Source organism: Hakea prostrata, chromosome 5 (assembly GCF_041222555.1).
Source record: "Hakea prostrata isolate BN-2017 chromosome 5, UWA_Hpros_2, whole genome shotgun sequence".
Classification (NCBI taxonomy): Eukaryota; Viridiplantae; Streptophyta; class Magnoliopsida; order Proteales; family Proteaceae; genus Hakea; species Hakea prostrata.
Window position 1 is genome coordinate 21,752,994 of NC_142604.1, and position 23,503 is coordinate 21,776,496.

General features: G+C 37.5%; 3 protein-coding genes across 6 annotated transcripts; 2 read left to right on the top strand and 1 right to left on the bottom strand.

The window, feature by feature from the left end:
- The first annotated feature begins 1,816 nt into the window (after positions 1–1,816).
- Positions 1,817–5,156, top strand: LOC149015685 (disease resistance protein RUN1-like). The gene is made up of 5 exons (XM_089156569.1): positions 1,817–2,549; positions 2,742–3,849; positions 3,957–4,268; positions 4,365–5,006; positions 5,118–5,156. The coding sequence occupies exons 1-5, from the start codon at positions 1,981–1,983 to the stop codon at positions 5,154–5,156; spliced, it is 2,670 nt and encodes an 889-aa protein (XP_089012695.1). The 5' UTR covers positions 1,817–1,980.
- Positions 5,157–6,747: 1,591 nt separating this feature from the next.
- On the bottom strand, positions 6,748–8,780 carry LOC149015686 (kinesin-like protein KIN-12C). The gene is made up of 6 exons (XM_089156570.1): positions 8,569–8,780; positions 7,973–8,096; positions 7,820–7,891; positions 7,319–7,686; positions 7,115–7,187; positions 6,748–7,008 (listed from the first exon to the last, which is right to left on the bottom strand). The coding sequence occupies exons 1-6, from the start codon at positions 8,778–8,780 to the stop codon at positions 6,748–6,750; spliced, it is 1,110 nt and encodes a 369-aa protein (XP_089012696.1).
- Positions 8,781–9,316: 536 nt separating this feature from the next.
- Positions 9,317–18,527, top strand: LOC149015687 (uncharacterized). Of its 4 annotated transcripts, none has more exons than XM_089155182.1 (12): positions 9,317–9,567; positions 9,721–9,874; positions 11,040–11,138; positions 12,023–12,164; positions 12,645–12,788; positions 14,124–14,276; positions 14,425–14,469; positions 17,007–17,193; positions 17,226–17,279; positions 17,349–17,452; positions 17,548–17,650; positions 17,747–18,527. In XM_089155182.1, the coding sequence occupies exons 8-12, from the start codon at positions 17,055–17,057 to the stop codon at positions 18,211–18,213; spliced, it is 867 nt and encodes a 288-aa protein (XP_089011308.1). In that variant the 5' UTR covers positions 9,317–9,567; positions 9,721–9,874; positions 11,040–11,138; positions 12,023–12,164; positions 12,645–12,788; positions 14,124–14,276; positions 14,425–14,469; positions 17,007–17,054; the 3' UTR covers positions 18,214–18,527. The 4 variants fall into 4 exon arrangements, with proteins under 4 accessions (XP_089011308.1, XP_089011307.1, XP_089011310.1 ...); XM_089155181.1 differs by having other exon boundaries at positions 12,650–12,788; XM_089155184.1 differs by lacking the exons at positions 9,317–9,567; positions 9,721–9,874; positions 11,040–11,138 and having other exon boundaries at positions 11,891–12,164; positions 12,650–12,788.
- The last annotated feature ends 4,976 nt before the right edge of the window (positions 18,528–23,503 follow it).

Below are 23,503 nucleotides of genomic sequence, written 5' to 3' on the forward strand. Positions count from 1 at the left end.
ATACGATACTCGATACCGATACTTTAAACCTTGGATACAATACTCGATACAGGACAATACGTCTCTTAAAATCATCTGACCGATACGATACTCGATACCGATACTTTAAACCTTGACAGCAATTAACTCCAGGAGCAAAGGATTCATCCTTCTTGGGTTTTCTCTTTTATTGGCAATCTTTCTGTGCTTTTCTTCTCTTGGAACCTTGTAAAGGGGTATGGTGGTATAGTAGGAGGAAGGAAAGAAGTTCAAGATATGAAAATCAAGAAGATTCAAGAGATCAAGAAATTTTGTGTTGAGAAATACAACAGAAATCTGCAGCGTTACCAAGCACAACAAATTTTCTTCCTCTGCCTTTCTTGGGTTTCTTTATTATTGGCAATCTTTCTGTGTTTTTCTTCTTCTTGGAACCTTGTAAAGGGGTTTGAACCGTATGGTGTTATAGTAGGAGGAAGGAAAGAAGTTCAAGATATGAAAAACAAGAAGATTCAAGAGATTAGGAAATTCTATGTTGAGAAATACAACAAAATCTGCAACGTTACGAAGCACAGCAAGAATACCATTTGGAATTCAAGGAAGCTATCTAATGCTCAAACTCAGGTTGTTTCAGAATTCAAGTATTTTCTTAGAACTTGTGCTTTTTCTTAAGATGGAACCCCCAAGATTTATGATGTTGTCACTGTGGTGAAGCCATGGATTTAGGAAAAACAACTTCTCACCTTCACTCCATCCTGGATTATGAGTATAAGCAAGGTTTAAAGTATCGGTATCAAGCATTGTATCGGTCAAATGATTTTAAGAGACGTATCGTCCTGTATCGAGTATTGTATTGCTCTGACTAATGTATTTTAGTGTAATTCAATGGAGAGATGTATTGAAATGTATCGTATCGGTTTGATCAAATATGGATACGTATCGGCTAGTATCGTATGGTATCGTGGGATATTTTAAACCTTGAGTATAAGCGTTCTTCCTCTTTGTACTCTTAAGGATTTTTTCTTCTACTGATTTTGGAAAGGGTTTTTATTTGATCATGAGCGTTAGTATTTTGTGATGTTGAGGCTTGTGTTTCAAAGGATTTATTATATAATGAGAAATTGGGGGATGTGCTTTTTTGTTGCAGACTTAGGTGGGACTTAGGTGAGGGGGGGGGTGGCGATGGTGTCGGTGGTGAGTCGCTGTTGCGATAGCTGAAGAGAGAGAAGACAGAAACGAGTTAGGGTTGGAGTGATCAAGAGTTGAAATAATCTTAACCGTAAAATTAAAATAACACACATGTCCATTATCTAACAGTTAACTAGAGGAACACGACCTGTCAGAACCCAAGCGGATAAAACACATGTTCACCAACTAACCCCCTTCTGTTTTTTTAACATTTTAACCTGATTTCTATTCTTTCATAATTTTTTTTTTTTATTTTTAGTTTTTCCATATTCCTTTTACAGGATGAGAGATAATATTGAAATTTAGGAAGGAGCTGACGAATATAGATAGCATTAATTTTAAGGGCGAGTGGGCGATGTAGCATGAAGATTCCCCCTTGATCAGGGGGTCGACAAGTCACTAAGACATCTTTACCTCTCTCCCGATTTCTCTCTGAAAACACTGAAACAGTGCTATTGACGTTGGTGTCAATTACTAGATATTTAATTTAATTTTAATCGTAGTGGACAACGCACCCACCCACTATAGCCTGCTTGGATCCAGCTGTTTATAATTCTATAATGCACGCGGAGCATTTTCCTTTTACCTTCCGAGCAGCTTCCTTTCTCCCTATGATGTCTGATTGTCTCTTGTAATCTGTGTTGTCCTCTCTTTTGTCTTGCACTTTCCCTTAATTGGATTCTATCTATGTCTTGCAGATATTCTCAATTGCATCGTCTCTTGTAGTCTCTGTTTTTCACTCGTCTTTGGGAGTCGAAACTAGAAAGTCGTTGTCCTTCTGATCTTTGGCTTAATTTCTCCGCCACGGAAGCCAACATGAGCTTCGGAGCCTCGTCGAGTTCTGATCTTTCGCTTAATGTCACCAAGGCGGCCAACATGAGATATAGAGCCTTGTCCAGCGGAGCCTCGTCTTCCTCCGGCCAGTGGATGTATGATGTCTTTTTGAGTTTTTCCGGGGAGGACACTCGTACTAATTTCACCGATCACCTCTTTAACGCACTGGTTCGAGAAGGTATTCAAACTTTCAGAGACAATGAAGGGCTAAAAAGAGGAGAGGATATCTCTTCAGGACTAATGGCAGCCATCGAAGATTCCAGGATTGCCATTATCGTCTTCTCTGAAAAGTATGCTTCTTCCACCTGGTGCCTCGACGAGTTGGTAAAGATACTCGATTGCAAAAGAGATGGCCGTACGGAAGAGGTTCTCCCTGTTTTTTACAGGATTGATCCATCGGATGTGAGGAAACAGAGAAACACTTATTCTCAGGCATTTATGAGACACGAAGAGCGTTTTCAGAATGAGGAGGAGAGGGTGAAGAGGTGGAGGGCTGCTCTCACAGAAGCTGCGAATTTGTCAGGGTGGGATCAACGAAAGGTTGCAGATGGGTAAGTCATATTAATAGAATCTTTTGGTTATTTCATGTTGCTTGACAGTTATTGGACGAAAAAAAAAAATGTTGCTTGACAGTTGCAGCCTTTTGATTTAGTAATGTCTTTTCGTTCTTTTTGTTTTTTCTTTCTTTCATTCTTTTGTTATTTTTGACTTCATATATATGGTTTTTTCATTAACATGATCAGGCATGAAGCTGAACTTATAAAGAAAATTGTCACTGAAGTGTTGGCAATAACAAACCACCCCGGATGCTTGCATGTTGCAACATGTCCAACTGGACTACAACCCCACATGAACGCCATATGTGGTTTGCTGCATGAAGGCGGATCCGATGTTCGCATCATGGGAATATATGGCCCCGGTGGAATTGGGAAGACAACCATAGCAAAGGACGTTTTTAACATCATGTCTCGAAACTTTGATGGTAGCTGCTTTCTTTCTGATGTTAGAGAGGTTTCTAGTCAGCAACAGGGTTCTCTGCATCTACAAAAACAGCTTCTCTCTGATATCTTGAAACGTGAAAGCATAGAGATTTACAATGAACACCGGGGAACCAGTATGGTCAGTGATCATCTACGCCGTAAAAGAGTTCTCCTTGTTTTTGATGATGTGGTCAAGATGATACATTTGGATAAATTGGTTGGTTGTTTTGATAGGATTTGTCCAGGAAGTCGCATCATCTTGACCACTCGAGATGAACATCTGTTAACTGAGTTGGGTATGGAAGAAAAATATAAGTATAAAGTTGAGACAATGGATAGGAATGAATCTCTTCGACTTTTCTGCCGCCATGCCTTCAAACAAGATCATCCCCTAGAAGGCTATGAGCAGCTATCAAAAGCAGCAGTATATCATGCAGGAGGCTTCCCATTAGCTCTCGTGACTTTGGGTTCATCTCTATACCAACGAAGTCTAGCTGAGTGGGAATACCAAATGGAGAAATTAAAAGTGATACCTGATGGTGATGTCTTGAAAAAACTTAAAATAAGTTATGATCTATTAGATGAGTTTGATCGGCGCATATTCCTTGATATCTCATGTTTTTTCGTTCGAGAGGACAAAGATCGGCTAAGTATGATTTTAGATGCTTGCTATCCGAGCGGAGCAGCTGCAATTAAAATTCTCAAAGAAAGGTCTTTGGTAACAATTGATGAATTAAACAGTATACGTATGCATAATCTAATTAGAGACATGGGTAGGGAAATTGTTCGTAATGAGTCTATCAAGAGTCCCGGAGAGCGTAGTAGAGTCTGGAATATTGATGAAGCCGATGATATATTGAAAAACCTCACTGTAAGTACTACTAACACATTCAACTGCATCTCTTATCATAATACTTGATGATTTCTTCGTTTTTTTTCTTTTTCTTTTTTAATTTAATAAATTATCTTTTTTGTTAGGGAACAAGTAACGTTGAAGGTTTTTTCTTACCATTTAGCACGCATGAGGATTTTCGTGGAGTGATCAGAGGTTTTTCCAGAATGCCAAATCTAAGATTTCTTCAAGTTCACTGTTGGCCGGTTGATGGAAGGGAAACCACTATAGATTGGGAAGAATCTGATCAAAAGGAAGTTATTTTGTTCAAAAACTTAGTTTCGCTTGTTTGGGATGGTTTTCCTTTGAAATATATGCCAGAAAATTTTCATCTAGGGAACCTCGTTATTCTTTGGATTCTTCAGAGCAACCTTATTAAAGTTTGGGAGGGAACCAAGGTATGCAAAATTAAGTTTGCCGATTTTTTGTTATATTATTTTAAGTGAATTTTATTATATGCAATTGGTGGAAACTACATTTGTCTTATCTTCCAGGATCTAAAAATGCTGAAGGTCCTCGACGTTAGCCGCTCTTCTAAATTAACCCATATGCCGGATTTCTCTGGACTTCAGAATCTTGAGAGATTGCTTCTCTCAGGGTGCCATAGCTTGGTCGAAGTCCATGAATCTATTCACTGTCTGAAGAAACTCGTGGAATTGAATCTGGCCGAGTGCACCAATTTAACAAATCTTCCACGCTGTATCAGCGAATTGGAATCGCTTGAAGAACTTAATCTTAATTGTTGTAGCATGCTTGAAGATTTACCAAAGGGATTCGGGAAATTAAAATGTTTAAGAATTCTAATTTTGTCAGGATGCTATTTCATAGGTGATGATATGACTAGTGGTGGTCTTGAGGAGCTTCACTTGTTGGAGTCATTGACTCACTTAAATCTCGAATGCAACAATTTTAAGATCCTTCCAATGCTTCCGTCAAGTTTGCAGTCTCTTTCTGTAGGTTATAACTTGGAAAGATTACCACATCTATCAAACTTGAAGCAATTACAGGAGTTGGACCTTATAGAATGTCAAAACGTGACAGAAATTCAGGGCTTAGAGGGTTTGAAGTCTGCAACATTAATGGACTTGCGACATTGCAAAAAATTGGAAAGTTCTATGAAGAAGAGAATATTTCAGGTTTGTTTGTTTACTCACACTAGCTTTCTATTCCTTGAAAAGGAAAAAAAACAATTTATTTGATCTCTTAATTTATATAAAGAACATGGTTTGATTTGGTCTCATCAACAGGATATATGTAAAGAATTAGGAGATGGTGAGATCTGGTGACATCTTTCTTCCGGGAATGAGGTTTCTGATTGGTTTTGCTTTCAACTTCATAACATCGAGATGCAACCACAACAAGAAGGGCTGATTATATGCAGCACCTTTGGACCATCCACTATTTTGATAGTAGTCAATTCCATGTTGAAGTTTTTAATAATTCAAAGAATTTTACATGGAAGCATGACAAAGAAGTGCGCGTTTCCTATGGGGAAGAGTTTATTTGGATGATCAAGATACCTAATAGTGCTTGGAAATCAATCGCTGCTCAAATTGAAGATTGGGAGACAGTAACTGTTTCAACCTACTTTAATGGACGGCGTAAAATATATGGCGTGCACTATACTAAAAGATGTGACTCGAACAAAACTTCGCTCATTTTTTCCGCACATAATACAACAGTCAGAAGACAAAAGTTGGCATTAATTAGTTGCTTTTGAGATTCATCCATTCAATGGTTGGTGTTAGCTATAAATTGAGAACTTAATTTTTTTTTTTTAATTCAAAAAATAAAAATCTTCTGTTGTTTCCCTATTGAATTGGATAGGAGATAGGTCCATATATGGATTATCTTATTATTGAGTGTCTTCTGGGGCAACTTCTAGCTAAAGAGAGATGATGCTCTTCTTTCATCATGGATCAACCAATATTTAGTTTAATATTTCAGGAAAGTTACAGTTTCTCTGTTCCCAAATAGTAGCACTTCTTTCACCCCAAAAAATTGGTGGATCTTCTAGTGTCTCAGTCATTCCTTTAGTTAAAATTTTTCCTTTTTTTCTATTCGGATTGAGTTTTATCCAGGCCAACTCATGCATGGCTTCACAACATTCTTAGGATAGCTTTTACATCCAATTTAAATATATCGAAAGGTTTTATCCATGACCTTAAAGAGATTTAAATTCTTAGCTTCTACTATGGGGTGTTGGTCGTCTTTTACTAATTGAGCCAATTCATTGAAGTTCTCTAACTTCAAATTTTAAAATGAAGTTATCAAAAGGATGGTTAGACAGACAAGTTGGATGGAGAGGTAATCCATATAAATAATTAGGACAGTATGAGACCTACACTCATATGATTATAGAAAGATGGTCTTACGGACAAGGTGGGTGGAGAGGTTACCCAAAAAGAATATTGATGATTATAATATGCATATGGGTTATCCAGGCAATTCGAACAATAATAAGGTTGCATTTTATATGTAGTTCACAAAAAAAAAGTATTTAGAAGAATTGAGTTCTTCACTATAGAATGAAAAAACAAAAGGAATTTGGAGTGCACTAGGTTTTGGTCTGAAAAACATGTAATGTAAATAAATTCATGAGGAAACAAATCAGATTGTCAAGTAGTGTATATTTTGGTGGAATCCAAGAATTCAGTTGATCCACCTGATCGTCATAAAATCTAGAACTTCATATCACTGAAGATATACATTCAGAGGGAGCTAAGAAATGCTAAGAAACCACCACATTGATGGCTAAACCAACCTAGTCATATGTGCATGGAGACCCAAGTAGGGACCCTGACATATGATGCATCACTCCTTTTCTTGCCTGCAGTGCTGCTTGTTATGCTTGCACTATAATCGCACCACCAAAGATTAGTCTAGTTCCCTGTGGTCTTGATATATTGATCCAAATTCAGCTTTCCATGCTTGATCATCATTTAGAGATGCGGCTGTGAAGGTGTTGTATAATATGTCAGAATCCTGAGGATATAGTGCCTGTAATGCAGATTCTGGCAACCGGCTCTCTGCAAGATATTGTTTCATTCTCACCATCTCTATCTTGTGCTTTGTTTTCTGTTTGTGCATTTGCTGCTTCAACTTCTCAATCTCTTGTTGAGCTATTGTGTAGTTCTCCTGCACCCATGAAAAAGTTGTCACTTTCAGTAGTTTAAAACCTCATCATACTCTAAATTAAATTAAGAAATGGGGTTTCATAATAATAAGTTACATGTATGCTTACTTCTGCTTCTGACACAGCTTTCTCTGCCTCTGTCAACCTTACAATAGGAGTTCCCCAGCTGCATGAACTGCTTCTGCAGTGTATTTAAGTTGAATCCTAAGACTTGTGTTCTCTTTCTTCAAGTGTTCCCTCTCTCTTTCTCTCTCTACTCTCAAGATTGAGAGCTCCGCAGCAAGTGATTTGATGAAACGGGACCCCTTACACTTGCGTCCTGCTTTTGCAGCTGCATTTTTCACCTGATCAGCAATCCCTTTCATGATTTTCTTGTGTTTATCAAACAAGTCATTATATTTCTCCTGCAGCTCTACATAGTGTTCAATAATCTTAGCATGGCCAAGCACGGCCCTGTTTATTACATCATCCAATTCCATTGTGCAATTCTTCTCCAGTCTCAATTCTGCCTCCAGCTTCTCTGCATGTTGATGGTTTGATTCAAGGTTGATTCTCAATTCATCGGTAAAAGAAATCCACTCACTTTCCTTCTCTGTCCACCTAATTTCTTCCTCAATCTTGTCATGAGTATCTACACTTTCTCTCATTTGGACTGATCCTGACAATGGATTAGAGCTGGACTGTTTGTCGATGGACTCACTTGGAAATGCTTAAGAGAGTCTTATCTTACCTTCGTTGTATCTTCTAATGATGATTTCCGGCCCAGTTCTGTCTTCCTTAACTGGTAAAATCTCCACTTGCCAATGCTTTAACCTGACTAGTTTTAATCTCCTCACTTTGTTGTGGAATGGAATTGTTATTACTCTCCTGTCTGTACTGCTCAACCTGCAGAATTTCTTATTATGACTAACATGCAAAACCTGGTACAGATGGAACAAGTAGTTGTGGTGGATGAGAGTTTCTCACCAGATAATTTAGCTGTTCAATTTTAGCTGCTTGTTCTGCACAAAGACTTGTAAGATCCTTTTCTCTCATTTTTGCTTCCTCCAAAAGCTTTTCAGCATCCTGACAAAGTCCAAGAAGATCAAGACTTGAAGCAACACTCTGCACCAAATAAATGCATAAATCCTCCCCATTCCCTACTCTCTCTCTAAGTGTGTGAAGTCAATTACCTTAGGCACTTGGACTATCAAGCCCTCAGGAGGGGGCTTTGCTATAGTCAAGCGTAATAAATGCGCTTGACGGTTAAGCGCACCGTCCGATTAGATCGGACGGTGCGCTTTATCCCTCGTATAAAAAATTATAAACCTCATTAAAGCGTGGGTTTTGGTGTGACGGTTCGTGGGTTTTGGTGCTGACGGTTCGGTCTAACATAACCCAACGGTTCAAGTTGGTTTGTTTTGTTGGGTTTTGTAGTGGTATTGCATACAGTTTGTTGAATACGTTTTAATAATACAGTCAAACCAAATATGTATCCAAAAGTGAAATCACGCAATGTACAGATCGGGGCTCAAATTCAAATTTGAAAATCACACAAAACGTGCAGCAGCTTTCACACAAACCTTTCGAGCTCTGACGATTGAAGGAGAGAAGAAGAAGCACCGTTGAAATCACCAGTTTTCACCCCGCCCACTGTATCTATGACCGATTCCGTCTGAAGATCGAAGGAGAAGAAGAAGAACAGCAAGCACAACCAACTCGCTGTTCCGTCTGAAGATCGAAGGAGAAGAAGAAGAGGAAGCAGAGGAGAAGACGAGTTGAACTCGTGTTTCATTTTGAACGGTGTGTATCAGGTAAGACTTACAGTCCAAGGTCGTTCATTTAATCCCTTTCCCCAGGCTTCTTCGCATATCTCCTGGTTTGTTTTTAGGGTTTACGGTCGCATATCTCCTGGTTTCCCATGTGAAAGAGTTAGTCGTTTTCTGCATCAGCTTTAAAGTAGCTAATAGGTCTGTTTAATACCTTTAATCAAAAGTTGCTGCAAGTATTATACTAGTGTAATGCCTTTGTTTTTCCTTGAAACGATTTAATCATCCATAAGTTTTTACTGTTATTGCGGGAAGAAAATAATGTTATTTGAAACGCTTCTGAAGCATGACTGGTTGTTTCATTTGATGTGATTTATGACCAAATGGCTGACTTCTCTTTGCCTCTTTTGGTGTTCAATATGATATTCCATTAAAAGATTATTAGTTTTTAATTTTCATGTCGTTCAATCCTTACGCAGAAACAGTTCGAGAAATGGTGTGATCTGCTTAGCGAGGGAGCAGTTCTAAAGTGGGAGAGAGTATATTGTCCATACCAAGATTGTTCACCGTTGATCCTGAATGAGTGTGGAGAGAGTAATGTTAAGAAAACTAAATGCCCTAATTGCAAGAAATTGTTGTGTTATCTCTGCAAATTCCATGGCATGAAGGTGTTGATTGTGGAAGAACGGTGAAGATAAGGGAGAGGAATGATATTCTGTTTGTTGAGCTTGTTCAGAAGAAGCAATGGACCAGATGCCCTATCTGCAAACACTGTGTGGAGCTTGTTTCTGGTTGCCCAGTTGTTCGATGCAGGTTTGCATCTAATTCAACTCCATCCTTGCTTTAATTTCTTCCAATTTATTTTAGTATTAGTTTGTTGATGGGTTTTGAAGGGTTCTTCTTCAATCTTGCAACTCCAATTAATTAAGATTCAAACTAGATTAACGAAACTAACATTGGCTCCAGCAATTTGTTATTGGAGAGGATCTAGATCTTGGAGTTGGTGGGGAATTCTTGAGCTGTATAGCTTCTCTGCCATATGTGGCAGCAGTGATTGAACACACCTGATGATATCAACAGTTGTGAACAGATTAATTGTTAAAGCTTTCCTTCTTCCCAGGTAATCTCAATTTCTTTCTTCTTCTGAATCGAACTTTTACTTCTTAATCGATAAAGCTTTCCTTTTGAGTTTTATTTTGTTTTGTTAGTGTACTGAAAATCTGAAGTACAAACCACTCAGTCTTTGATTTTTCCTTCTAAACTTTATATTTTTGGAGAACCCTTTAAGTTGGTCAGTAATTGAATCAGTTCTCTCTTAATCTCCTACCCTTTTGGCTGGAAAGGGGAAAAGAACAATCTAGCTTTTGGGTATGTGTTTTTGGTGTTATTTCTCTGCTTTCTTGTGGTATTTGTGTATTCATATGTTGTTAAGTATAGTAGAATGACTTGTTGTGTTGTCGAGATCATATTTGAACTATTGCCCGGCTGCTTTTGGTTGGGATTTGGTTTTTCGTGGTATGAATCTCGAAGTGGAATAGCCCCATTTCCCCCCCCCCTTCTTGCTTCTGTTAAGGATAAAGACTAGAGTTTGTTGTAAATTCAAATTCAAACAAATCATACGAGACCTAGACTTGTGTTATTTAGTCTTTGTACCATGATAGGATTGTGAGAGACTAAGTATTATAAATAGATAACTCTTCTTCCTGGATCAATCAACGGGAGGAGTTTCCGAGACAGAGTTCTATTCTCATAGCTGCTATCTTCGAAGGTTTTGCTCTGGAACTCCTATATAAGATTTATTGTTCTTTTCATGAGCTACAGTTACCAAATCCTTATACCCTGTTTGGCAAGTTGCTAGTTTTTTGTGTTTGATATTGTTCCTGAATTTGGGGATGAGAACGTCTTCTGAATAGCTGTTGACTTAAATGTTGTCCTGGATTCTATGATATAAACTAATTCTTGGTAGATAGCCTATACATTTGTATTGAGATCAATTATGAATCTTATTGGTGCCCATATGATCATAGTTATCAAGGCATCCAAACTCTTGCTTCTTGGACCCTCTCCACTGCCATGGTCACTTTGCCTGCCACCTTGACGACTATGCCCATGATTTTGTCTTTAAACTCCCTCAGTGATAAAGTCGTATGTCTGTTGGTCAGTTTTATAATGGTCTTGTTGCCGAACCGACAATATGTAAATTAATGAAAAAGGATCCATGATGCTTAAATGGCTTAACCAAAATGAGATTGTACTAGTTGGATTTTAACTAATTTTCGCTGCAGGCATAATGAGTGTGAGATTCAGGCTTTTATTTGTTCTTGTACTGGCCATCAGCTCCACTTGGGTAGATGCTAGGGCCATAATGATCTCTGATCTTTGAGGTATGCCTTCAAGCTCACTAGTGTGTTTTTCATCTTTTGTTCAAGAAGGTTTCAACTTCCAAGTTCATGCATCATCTTTAGTCTTCTTGTTTGTTTATTCGTCTTGCATTGAATCAAGAGAAAATAATGAGGGACAGAATAGAGAGAATAAGGTTAAATAAGATAGGGAAAAGAAGGGGAAATCTGAGAAGAACTAGACTTGAAGAAGGGGAAGAGGGAGAAGAACACTCATAAGAAGAAAAATAAGAAGAGGAGAGACAGAGGGGCTGCAAACACACAAAGCTAAAGCTTCAATTCATTTATTTTATTCCATCCTCAATAAGCTGATTACAAGTGCTTAAATAGTAAAAGAGACATTCTTTAGTACAAAACAACTCTAATAGGACTCTTGGTAATTTAAAAGTAGCTTACGAAAAGAAAAGTCACCATATGGCAAAGTCAGATAATCTACGGGTGCAAGAAGCTCACATTGATATGGTATTCTCTTGTCATTGCCAACATCCTGTTGTGCTAACCAAAACAGTCTATGAATTCTGAAACCTTTGTAGTTGTCACAGAATGTAGGCAATTCAAGGCTTTTTAGACTTTTTTTATATTTTATTTTTACTTTTTTTCTTTCCTCCCTCATATTTTTTATTTTTGGGGGGGTGGGTGTGGGTTGAAACGAAGGGGACAAGGCATCATCTAGGCATCAGCAAAGTGCCTGGACACCTAGGTGATGTCTTGCAGCTGTCAAACATCGACGGCAGAAAGCTGGATACTTCTAATTTGATCACATAATCTAATAGAAGTTTGTAGAACCATCTATATTTTCCTTTTACTTGAAAGAATTTTTTTTTCTCAGTATACTAACTCTGAATTTTGTACCTTTCTGGTATTTGCAGTTGATTGATTGTCTGATGGATACCAGTTCGTCAGTTCGATATCAAGTTAGAAAGATCTTTCAGTTAATGAAGTTGCCTGAATCTGGAGATGTTTGCATTATTAATTCACGGCCTATTATCCAATTTGGAAAAATACCCACAGGTGTGATGATCTGTTGCTTATTCTGTGCCATCTCTTCTTGTAGCTTGCTACCATCTTGGCTAATGGTTTGACTCTTGGTTCTTTTGCTTGTCTCATTTTCTTTTCATGTCTTCATTGTGGCCATTGCAAATTTTGGTATAGAAAGTCACACCATTAGATACTCTCCTTTATGATTTGGTGTTTTCATTGAAAAGTAAGGGGAAAATTTTGGCATATATTTAATAGCATGGTTGTTAGGATCTGGTGGTTTCTTGTGTATCGGTTTGAGTTATTTTTTTTGCTAAGGGTTAAGCGAAATTCTGTCCTTATCCCTTCGTTTCCTGCAAATGGTCATCATATATGGGATGCATTTGAAATACAAGTTCTCTAGTATTATAGGCTTAAGATGATCTTCTAATGGAAGAGAATAATTTGGGCTTTATTTGTGTGGCCTTCTTAATGTTTTTGCCTAAAGAAAGTATGCATTTTTTCCATTGCTAGATTAGTCCACTTGTGGTGCGAAGTCAAGTGAGAACATTATGCGAAATGGAGCTTGTGATCAGATGAGAGCTTGCATATCGAAAGGGAACAATGATGCTATCACAGATTCACAGTGGTTCTAGGGATGCTGTTGTGTCTTGTAAGGTTAGATTGCTATAGTTTATTTACCTTTTTCCCAACTGTACCGGCCACTTGGGTTTTATAGTTACTAATTGCAACTTTTTCAATGATATGGTGGACGTTCTAAAAGATTGTCTAGATGTTATCCACGAAATCAAAAGCAGTAGTATACTACAATAATCTCAAGTTCTAATTTCCTTTTAGATTGGATGCTCGCTTTTGTAATGTGCATTCCTCATTAATAACTCAATGTTTGCCTTGCTGCGTTGCCATCAAATCATTAATCCATTTGTTGTTCATTTGCGTTTTACAAAATCCGTAATTGTCTTTTTCTACTGATTGGTGTTTCTGTTGATGACTGAGAAGCCACCTTGAGAAATATCATGACTAGTGATTTTATTTGCTATTGTATGGTGAGCTCCAGGAGGTTCTTGATGAAAAATGTTAGTGTCATCAGTATACCTTATAAGAAACATGCACAACAGAAAAACTTCTAGCAATGGGACATGGGAATGGGAATTCCACTGTCTTTGTGATTAAGAAAATGTTGAAAGCACTGACTGGGGTCCTAGAGTTGTGTGGCTTAAAATACCCCATGAACTATCACTTTTTAAGTATATTTCGTTGGTAGTAGATCATTCTTGTAGCCCTCTTCCTCAGGTTGTATTTGGTTGCACAGGTCTGAAGTGCTTACTGACTGCTTATAGCAAAGACTTAGGCATAAAGATATTGCTTCTGGTAGGCAACAGTTAGAAAGATTGGATCCTATCTAATTGAGTGTCGACACTCACCGGGTACCAAGTAGAAGTCCTGTTTAATTACCAACTGCTTAACCAAACTTGTATTATTACCATTGCAGATCATGTTTGTCCCTTTCCGCCACCTCTCCTCTCTCCGTATCTCTGAAGTTGTCCAACCAAGAACTTTAGGATCCTAAGCATCCCTGAGAAGTTTTCTGGATATTCAAATTTTTTTTTAAAAGTGGGGTGGGTGAAGGGAACTTCTGGTTCTTATCTCACCCTAAATCTGCAAACATGCATCTCTTTAATCAAAAAGAAATTTCACTTAAATCTCCGAACATAACAAAGCCAGCCTATCTTAGTTTGAGACAAGGTGCTTATCTGAGGTTGGCATTTTTTTGATTGTAATATTATAAAGTAATCATGATTTAATTATAACTAGCTTAATTGACAGTGGTTCTCTTTCTTATTCACCATTGCAAATGGGTTATTATGATTGCTGTTCTTTTTGGGTTACCTTACACATTGAAATAACACCTTAATTGACAGTGGTTCTCTTTCTGGTTCTTTTTGTGGTGTACCTACTATATGATTGTGACACATCCATTTTCGACTGCAGATTTTATACCATATGTGTGCCGCTTAATTCATAATTCTTGAAGCTGCAAAAGATAAGAAAAATGTTGGTCAACAAAGCACAAAAGAATATCAACTACCAACAGCAAGTACTGATGGTGCAGTTGTACATGGGGTTGAGGATGAATTCTTGAAGGTGAGAAGATGAAATGTATCTATGAGTCAACTGCATTCTGTCATTTTACCCCATCCTTATTCTTCATTGTATCTTAAATTATCAATTTAAAAAAAATTGACACTCTTTGTACATGCATGAATCTCATGGGTCTGGCTTTGTTTCACAGCGTAATGGCACCAAGCTTGTTGCTGTTGGGACCACTGCATATTTGGTAGGCCAATCTTTGCTCTCTTTCATTGTCCTATGTTTTTGATTATTATCCTTTTAGTTTTTTGTGATGTAGCTTTACCAATTGTTATGCAGATAGGCATGCCGTTTTGGCTGTGAATATTTTGATCAACTCTTTTTTCTCGTTCTAATTTGAGGTGTTGAGGGAGGGCTTATATATTAAGATTAACCTTTGACTAGACATAAGCGGCCAGTTTGCGGTTGCAGCAGGGAAGGGGTTGTATTGAGGAGATCCTTACCATTCAAACACTTTTCAGATAGATAGCAGTTAGAGGATGAGGGGATCCTCATAGTCCAAACTGAATTGATTTTAATATAGTGACTAGGGAGCATTGTTAAGTTACAACAACGAAAATGACTGCATCATTATGAAATTACACATTTCTAGCAATGTCAACTGGATTGAAATCATGAAACATTCCTTGACTAATCGACCAATTCCTCATTCCATCAGCATAGCACAGATTTCAGTAATCTTTTAGTCTTACAAACATACATTGCATATATTCATTGTAATTCCTCATACTTCTCTTTGTTTGGGAGCTAATCGGGAACCTCCCAGTTTCAGTGTATAATGGCATTTTGTTCAATATCAAATTTTCATGTTTTGGATCTAGATATAATTTAAGTTGCTTTTTTATCCTTGAATAGATTTTGTTCTGAATTGAGTTTTACAGTTGTACTAGGTTTTCTTTTCAAGCAAAATGAGAGAGTTCCAGTTTGAGCATGGGAGACCCCTAAGTTCTGGTGGCAGTCCAATGGGCTGAGATTGATGTGCCTAGTTATATTATAGGCTGGGAACTTTTGTTGCATGGTGAACCTAATTTGTGAACTCATAAAATGAGGATACTTAACACTTGGGCTTAGTGGTTCAGTGGCTGAGTTAGATTAAGTTATTTAATAGTTTGTTGGAGTTCTATCTTGAGTTTACTTGCTTTATTGAGTGTATTAGAATGATCAGGGATCTTTTTTATGAGTCGATTAGAAGGTATTTATATGTGCCATACAAACCCTCATCGATTAGAGATGATTTGCGTAGAATAAATGAGCCTTTCTTTGAGGTTTTATGGGGGGGGGGGGGGGTAGAATTTTCTAAGAGTTTTGATGCTGTGGAGTTGTGCAGGCAAATTGTTTCCTTAAAAATGCAGATTGATCTTTTCTCTTTTTGGTTCTTTTTCATTCATCTGGTTTCTTCCCTTAACAACACAGTTGCTTTTGTAATTCAAATTTTACCACCGATTATTGGGCCTATTTACATTTAAGATGCATAGTCTGAATTTTGAGATTGCATTAATTAGTGGTTTGGTTGTCCAGTTCCAACGTTCTAATTTCCAGTTGATCATTTTGGACTGAATGATCCACGTTGTCCTAGTTCCACTGCCCTTATAAGTTGATTTTTTCCCTTTAATTTTGGTTGTCTTGGTTTTTAAACGCATCTGAATTGGCAGAGGTTTTTTTTTCTTCTAATTACCATTTGATCATTGGACTAAATGATGCACATTGTCCTAGTTCCAACATCCTTGTAAGTTGATTTTTTACTTTTTCTTTTGGGTTTTTGTTTTGTTTTTTATACACATCTGAATTGGGCTGAGGGGCTTATTTCTCCATGCAACATATTGTTTTTGGGCTTCAACTTTCATGAAGTAGAGTGAGACGTGGGTTCTTGGTACCACCTAACTTGTAATATGCTAGAGCCTGCTTGATTTTCTATATATGTTGATTTTCCTTTTGTTGGATACTTGATTGGTTTAGGTGTATTTTGCCCTTTTTATCCATGTCTGGGTATTTCCTTTTCTTTAATTTCCCCCTTCTAATATTGAACCTCACTTCAACATGCACCTATTGAAGTCCTTAGATATGTTGATTTTGTGCGTGATGCAATATCAGTCCTAATACATTTGACTAACATGTTGGCTAAATTGCATTGACCTTGATTTAGAGAACAATAAGACAGAAATACTGAACACAATAACTAAAGAACCAACCAGCTGAAGAGGCTAAAAAACTGGTAAAAAGTTTGGCTACACTGTTAGACAAGAACCAGAATAGGTCTAAGCCCCTTCAGGTTCAAATTTAAATATTCAAAGAACAAGAAAGACATAAATGAAATCCCAAATAGATCAATGGGACTCAAATTAGATAGAAGAGAATGATGACATCTCAAATTAATAATCACGAGCGAACCAGAGAAATACATAATATATTCCTTAGGATCAGTGTCTTTGGTTTCAAAACCCTAACTTAATTCAGAAGTAGCCCACAAAGAACCAGTGTACATTAGTATCATTAATAGTTGCTATACATCATCAATAACATAAGTAAATCACAGAACTACCCATAAGGAGGTGGACCCAGGATTATAAGGAGTTCTTGGAGTCTATAATGACAGGAAATGACAAATTTTCCATTCATCAAAGTAAATTTCTTTCTAGATCTGAAAGTTCCAATTGGTCCCTTTTTTTTTCAGTCAACCGAAATAAGGCTAGTCAGACAGAGTTCTTACATCTCTTCTGGTGGCAGGATTACAAGGAGCACAATGATGACAGAACTGTTGATTTTGAAGTCATCATGTCTGAGGAAAGCCTTTTGGCAGCCAAGCAAGAGGGACTGTTGAAAAAGTTTAAACTCACTACTTCAATCAGCACAAGCAACATGCACCTTTTTTATGCAAAATGTGTAATTAAGAAATATGACACCCCAGAGCAGAGTAAGAATGTTACACTCCTCTACATAGTGCAGTTCTTGAGGAATTCTTTCATTTAAGGCTTGAATTATACGCAAATGAAAAGAAAGGTACATCTATCTTCATATCACCTTACCCCAAGGTTATGTAAATTTATTTAAATAATGCTTGCAGAACAGATATTGGATTGGATTCTTTAGTGACGGAGAATGTTCCTCTTACTGTTCCTGAGGGAGTGAAACCCAAAGCCAAAGCTGGAACAAGGAAAGCTCCTGCGAAGAAGGTTCGAGTCCCATGTTTGTGATTTGTGACGCTTATTTTCTGATTGCCAAGGAGTAATCTTATGCTTTGGTTGTTGTATTTTTCTGTTCTTTCTAGCAAGGAAAGGTCAAATCGGTTGATAGTGATGATGATGAAATTCTCAATCTAAAAGATCGATTGGCAGCATATAATCTTGAATCCTCACCAGAACTGTTAACAGGTACCATATTGATTCTAGAATTCAGTCGAATAATTTTGGTTCCTCCCATAATCACAGACTCCCATTATAACTTCTCCTTTATTTTCCTTTTCACAGAAATGGAGACAGAAGCAACCAAAGCACCCCCGGCACAGGGGAAGAAACAACCAGGAAAGAGGGGTGCCAGTAAAGCCAATGCCACCACAAAGAAGTGTGGACAGGCCAACAAACCACCTACTTTGTTAAATCCGAAGCTAATAACAAAGATTCTGAAGCCTGCTAAAAATGCAGGGGTGTCACCTGAGAAGAAATTAAGGAAAATGAGAGCCTCCCCATTTAACAAGAAGAGTGGTTCTATCATGGGCAGGGTTGGAGGAATAAGCACTACTGAAGAATTGAGTCCTGCTTCTGAAGATTCCAATGGGGAGAGTGAGGTTCAGGTTGATGTTGTGCCACCTCCATCTAGGCCAACACCACAAAGGGCTACCCGGGGTAAGAGCACGTATGTGATCAATGATTCAGAGAGCGAGGAAGAACCTGCTGGTGATTCTGATTTTGAGGATAATGAAGAAGATTCTGATTAATTCTTAATTTCATTGGTCACCTCAGAAAGACTAAAGCAGGTTTCAAATCTTATTGGTTGTGAAACTAGTTTAAAACCTGCTTATCTTGTAATCTACATTCTTATCTAGTGGATCTAAAAAGACTTCTCCCTTCAACTAATTACCATGAAAAATAAGATTTTGAATAATAACAATGGCAGGTTGTATGTGGTACTTGTTATTGTACCTTGCCCTAGAGGTGTATGGGTTCAAAATGGTGTGTTGGAAAGAAACAAAACTCATTTGTAATAAGTTGTTTATGCTTTAATTTTTGCGTGTAATGTCCCATTTCAATATTAGAGCGAATAAGTGATATGGTTCTCACGACTGCCTATCTAACAAATTATGTGGTTGTAGTTGTTTGCCATGGACCTACATTGCCTTCATACACTTTCATACACTTTCGATTGTAAAAAATTATGAAATCCCACAAATTTATCATTTTAGATGTTTGGGGTCAAATGTACATGAGAAATGTGATGTAGAGGAAGATCACCTGTAGAGTATGAAAATTGGATTAGCCAACTGAAAGATGCCTCCTATGTTCTATGTGACCCGCAGTTCTTATAAAGCTTAAATCAATTCATTTAACATTTTAAATATTTTGTTTCAAATACAGTTTAAATTTAACTTGTCTCCAATGAACAAAGTGAGTAAAGCCGTCGAATGTGATGTCTTTTTGTTTAGAACACACTTTGGAGGAAATGGACATGCTTTGAAATTACGTTCCTTTTTAAACGGAATAATGACACGAAGTCGTTCCGTTTAAATAGAAACCATTCCGTTACGTCTATTGGTCTTATGAAACGGAGTAGTTCCGTTTAAACAGAAACCATTCCGTATTATCTATAGAGGATGACGAAACGGAGTCGTTCCGTATAAAAAGGCACGATTCCGTTTCGTCTATGGGTCTTATAAAACGGAGTGGTTCCTTATGAAACGGAATAATTTCGTTTCGTCTATTTTAAAACGGATTGGTTCCGTTTAAAAAGGAACCACTTCGTTTGGTAAATTAGTCTTCCGAAACGGAGTGGTTTTGTTTAAAAAGGAACCAGCCTGTTTCGTCTGTGAGTCTTATGAAACGGGGTGGTTCCTCTTAAAACGGACTCATTCCGTTTCGTCTATGTTAAAATGGATTAGTTCCGTTTAAAAAGGAACCACTCCGTTTCGTAAATGAGTCTTCTGAAATGGAGTGATTCTGTTTAAAAAGGAACCATTCCGTTTTATCATCGGGTCTTATGAAACGGAGTGGTTCCTTTTAAAAGGGACCCATTCCGTTTCGTCTATGTTAAAACGGGTTGGTTCCATTTAAAAAGGAACCATTCCGTTTGGTAAATGAATCTTCTGAAACGGAGTGGTTCCGTTTAAAAAGGAACCATTCCGTTTTAACACTGGGTCTTATGAAACGGAGTGGTTCCTTTTAAAAGGGACCCATTCCGTTTCGTCTATGTTAAAACGGGTTGGTTCCATTTAAAAAGGAACCATTCCGTTTGGTAAATGAATCTTCTGAAACGGAGTGGTTCCGTTTAAAAAGGAACCATTCCGTTTAACAGACGTCTTATGAAACGGAGTGGTTCCTTTTAAAAGGGACCCATTCCGTTTCGTCTATGTTAAAACGGGTTGGTTCCGTTTAAAAAGGAACCATTCCGTTTGGTAAATGAGTCTTCTTAAACGGAGTGGTTCCGTTTAAAAAGGAACCATTCCGTTTTAACACTGGGTCTTATGAAACGGAGTGGTTCCTTTTAAAAGGGACCCATTCCGTTTCGTCTATGTTAAAACGGGTTGGCTCCTTTTAAAAAGGAACCATTCCGTTTGGTAAATGAGTCTTCAGAAACGGAGTGATTCCGTTTAAAAAGGAACCATTCCGTTTGGGTCAGTGAGTCTTAAGAAACGGAGTGGTTCCTTTTAAAAGGACCCATTCCGTTTCGTCTATGTTAAAACGGGTTGGTTCCGTTTAAAAAGGAACCATTCCGTTTGGTAAATGAGTCTTATGAAACGGAGTGGTTCCTTTTAAAACGGAACCATTCCGTTTCGTCTATGTTAAAACGGGTTGGTTCCGTTTAAAAAGGAACCACTCCGTTTGGTAAATGAGTCTTCTGAAACGGAATGGTTCCGTTTAAAAAGGAACCAATTGGTTTTCTGATTTTATATTTCAAACACCGTTGAGGGGCGGGGACCGGAAATTGCGCTGGACTACTAAATCCAGACGGTCTTCCGTCTGGGTAGACGATCGACCGTCTGGGTCTGACATGCATTACCAACTTTAAACACAAATTCCATTTTCTCCAAAATGCGGTTGAAACAATAACACATAGCATTCTTGAATTCCCTGGTTGTACGGCCATCGACGGCTTTACTAACTTGGTTAAAATAAAAGTTATATTTTAACTGTATTTCAAATTGGGGTCAATTTATAATGTTCTAATATTTACGTTTGATTCACAAGATTGGTGCTTTAACTGCCACCATACAACATGGGCGTTCATAACTACCACCATACATGATCAGTGAAGCTAGTAGGTTCGGGCTCTTGCAGATTGAAAATATAATAACTAATCGAGAGTTGGACCAATCATGGAATGCAACCCATTTCTATTATATTTTCAAATCTAACAGTTGGACCGCATTAATGGCGCATGACAGTAGCAAAATTGCAATCCAACCAATACTGAATGACATTCAAAGCTCCATAGCATTGATGGGGGGCATCATAAGTCTCATTGAGATCCATAGGCAGTGTAAATTGACAATGTTGAGAACTCGGTTCTTGAATAATTGAATTTGTTTTCTTTAAATGTGATTGGGCAAGTGAATTTTTAAAATGAAGTTCTATTATCCAGAAATTGCCCGATTCACTTACATGCCATGCAAAGTTGATAGCTTAAACATGATTTTTTTGTTTTTTTTGATAAGCTTTTCTTATGTTGCAGCTATCTATGGGATGCCAGCACAAGAGGACTGAACTTGAAAAGTTAGAATCTTATGAGGACAGGAAGCTTTGGAGCAACAAGGTTTGCAACTTCTACTTTCTTTTCACCGATCCGTTTCATAAAATTCATATACCAAACGGAATGGTTTCTGTTTAAACGAAACTACTCCGTTTCATAAGACTCATAGACAAAACGGAATGGTTTCAATTTAAACGGAACGACTCCGTTTCATCATTCCGTTTAAAAAGAAACATAATTTCAAAGTATGTCAATTTCCTCCAAAGTGTATTCTAAACTAAAAGACATCACTACTCCGTTTTGATTGGCCAAGGAGAATTTCTCAAGTAGATCCAGAGCAGCTGGTGCAAAAGCCATTACATATATAGGTCATTGTCCACATTATAAAATGATAGAGGTGGGAAGACGACCAAAACAAACAAATGTTCAATTTTATAAATCTTAATCGTATGGAAATCACCACAAAAGAAGACACTGACAAAGCATAATAGTACATAGTAGAATAAGTTGTTTTACAATACAAACTCCAGGTAGCTTTTTGTGTAGCAGATCAACAAGAAAAATGATAGTAAAATTGTCATCCCAGTTTACATCTCAGAGCACTCCTCAACCCAAAACCCCAAAAGAGAAATCCCAAACCCAAAAACAAGAAGCCAAAATTGTTCTCACACACTACATCAAAAAAAAAGCCAAAATTGTTTCCTCACACATTGTATCGGCCTCTAGTTGATTTTTGACTCCTTGAATCATCCTGCAATACGCAAATGGATGACTCATGGGTTAGAAAGAGGACAATCAATAAGCATGAGATGGAGATGGTATCAAATAAGGATGTAATGTTAGCATTCATCACCAAACTCCACTCACATGGAAGCTGTATGTTATCTTATCAGTAACGTCAATAATCTCCTTCCATTTCTCCCAATGCTCATCTGTAGAAAGAAAAAGAACCAACACAGATGGAAGTCAAAGATGTATACATAACTAGCGCAAAGCTTTTCTCTTTCAGGTTATCTGTACATAAAAATAATTAGAACACTGATAGTTAAGTGGGAGGCATCAACTTTATGCTGTCATTAATTCCCAACATATGTTACAACTACATACTACTAAATAAGCATCCTCGTGTGGTTGTTAGGAATGTGGGGAAGGAAAATAAAAATTAGGTCTTCAAGTGAGGTGAATGAAAGTGAAAACAAATAAATGTTTAATGAGTGATCAGTCCCCCCCCCCCCCCCCCCCAAAAAAAAAAAAAAAGAAGAAAAAATGCAGACCACAATAGACATTCAAGAAATACTTTATTTATTGATGCATGTAACAGTTAGAAAATCATGAATGATTTGATACTTACTACTGACTTATTCTGCACTGTTATGAACTAATATATCTAGCCAAAGCTATTTTTTTTTGGATGAATGAATAATTATATTAAAGAACAGAAAAAAGAATACAAGGTCTTTAATAGGAAGACCGAAATAAGGAGTTAAGACCCAAATACAACAATGAATCTGTTCCTTGGGGTATCATCAACATGGGGATGGAGGTAAGCTAACAATCTAAAAGAAACGTCAAAATAGATGACATTCCAAATCATGTCTGAAGAGCAGGATTTGAAAGTCCATCTTTGGAGATTGCACTATCACCAAAGATGATGAATGGAGGCACAAAAAACTAGCTTATCAATCCGATCACAAATGGAAGACCTGAAAAGTTTCACACAATCCAAGACCAATCATGAGCAAACCCAAAAGAATGCCTCGAACGATCCATAAAAAGCCCAAAAACCCATAAATCCACTGTGTTCAGTTCAACCATGAACTATACATAAGCTGCCATATGCATGTAGACCTTCATTTAAATTCACTGGAGCAGAAAAATACCACTTAGTTTTGATGGAATATTGAAGAGGAACCAACTCACCACTTGACAACATGGATTAGATCAACTACTTGTCATCCACAAGATAGATCAAAGCATTTCAATTAGCCACATCCCAGCAGCAAACTGCAAAAACAACGCATGATCAAAAAAGTAAGCAATTCAAAAGGAAAATCGTTCAGTGGACAATGTTTATAAGAAAATACCAGTATATAACACTAGAATAAATCTTAAATGATGATGCACCATTAACATTACTTGAAGTCTCAAGGCAATATCAAAACTAACTGAATCCTCTTACTACAAAACTTCAAAGTAAAAAAATCCTGAAGGTAGCTGCAAGGATATATGAAAAACAAGAATATGTATGCATTTCCAGCCTTGAGCATGGGTTTCTCAGTTGCCTCCAACTGCAACTTGCCCAATCATAGCTCTGCACCCGGTTG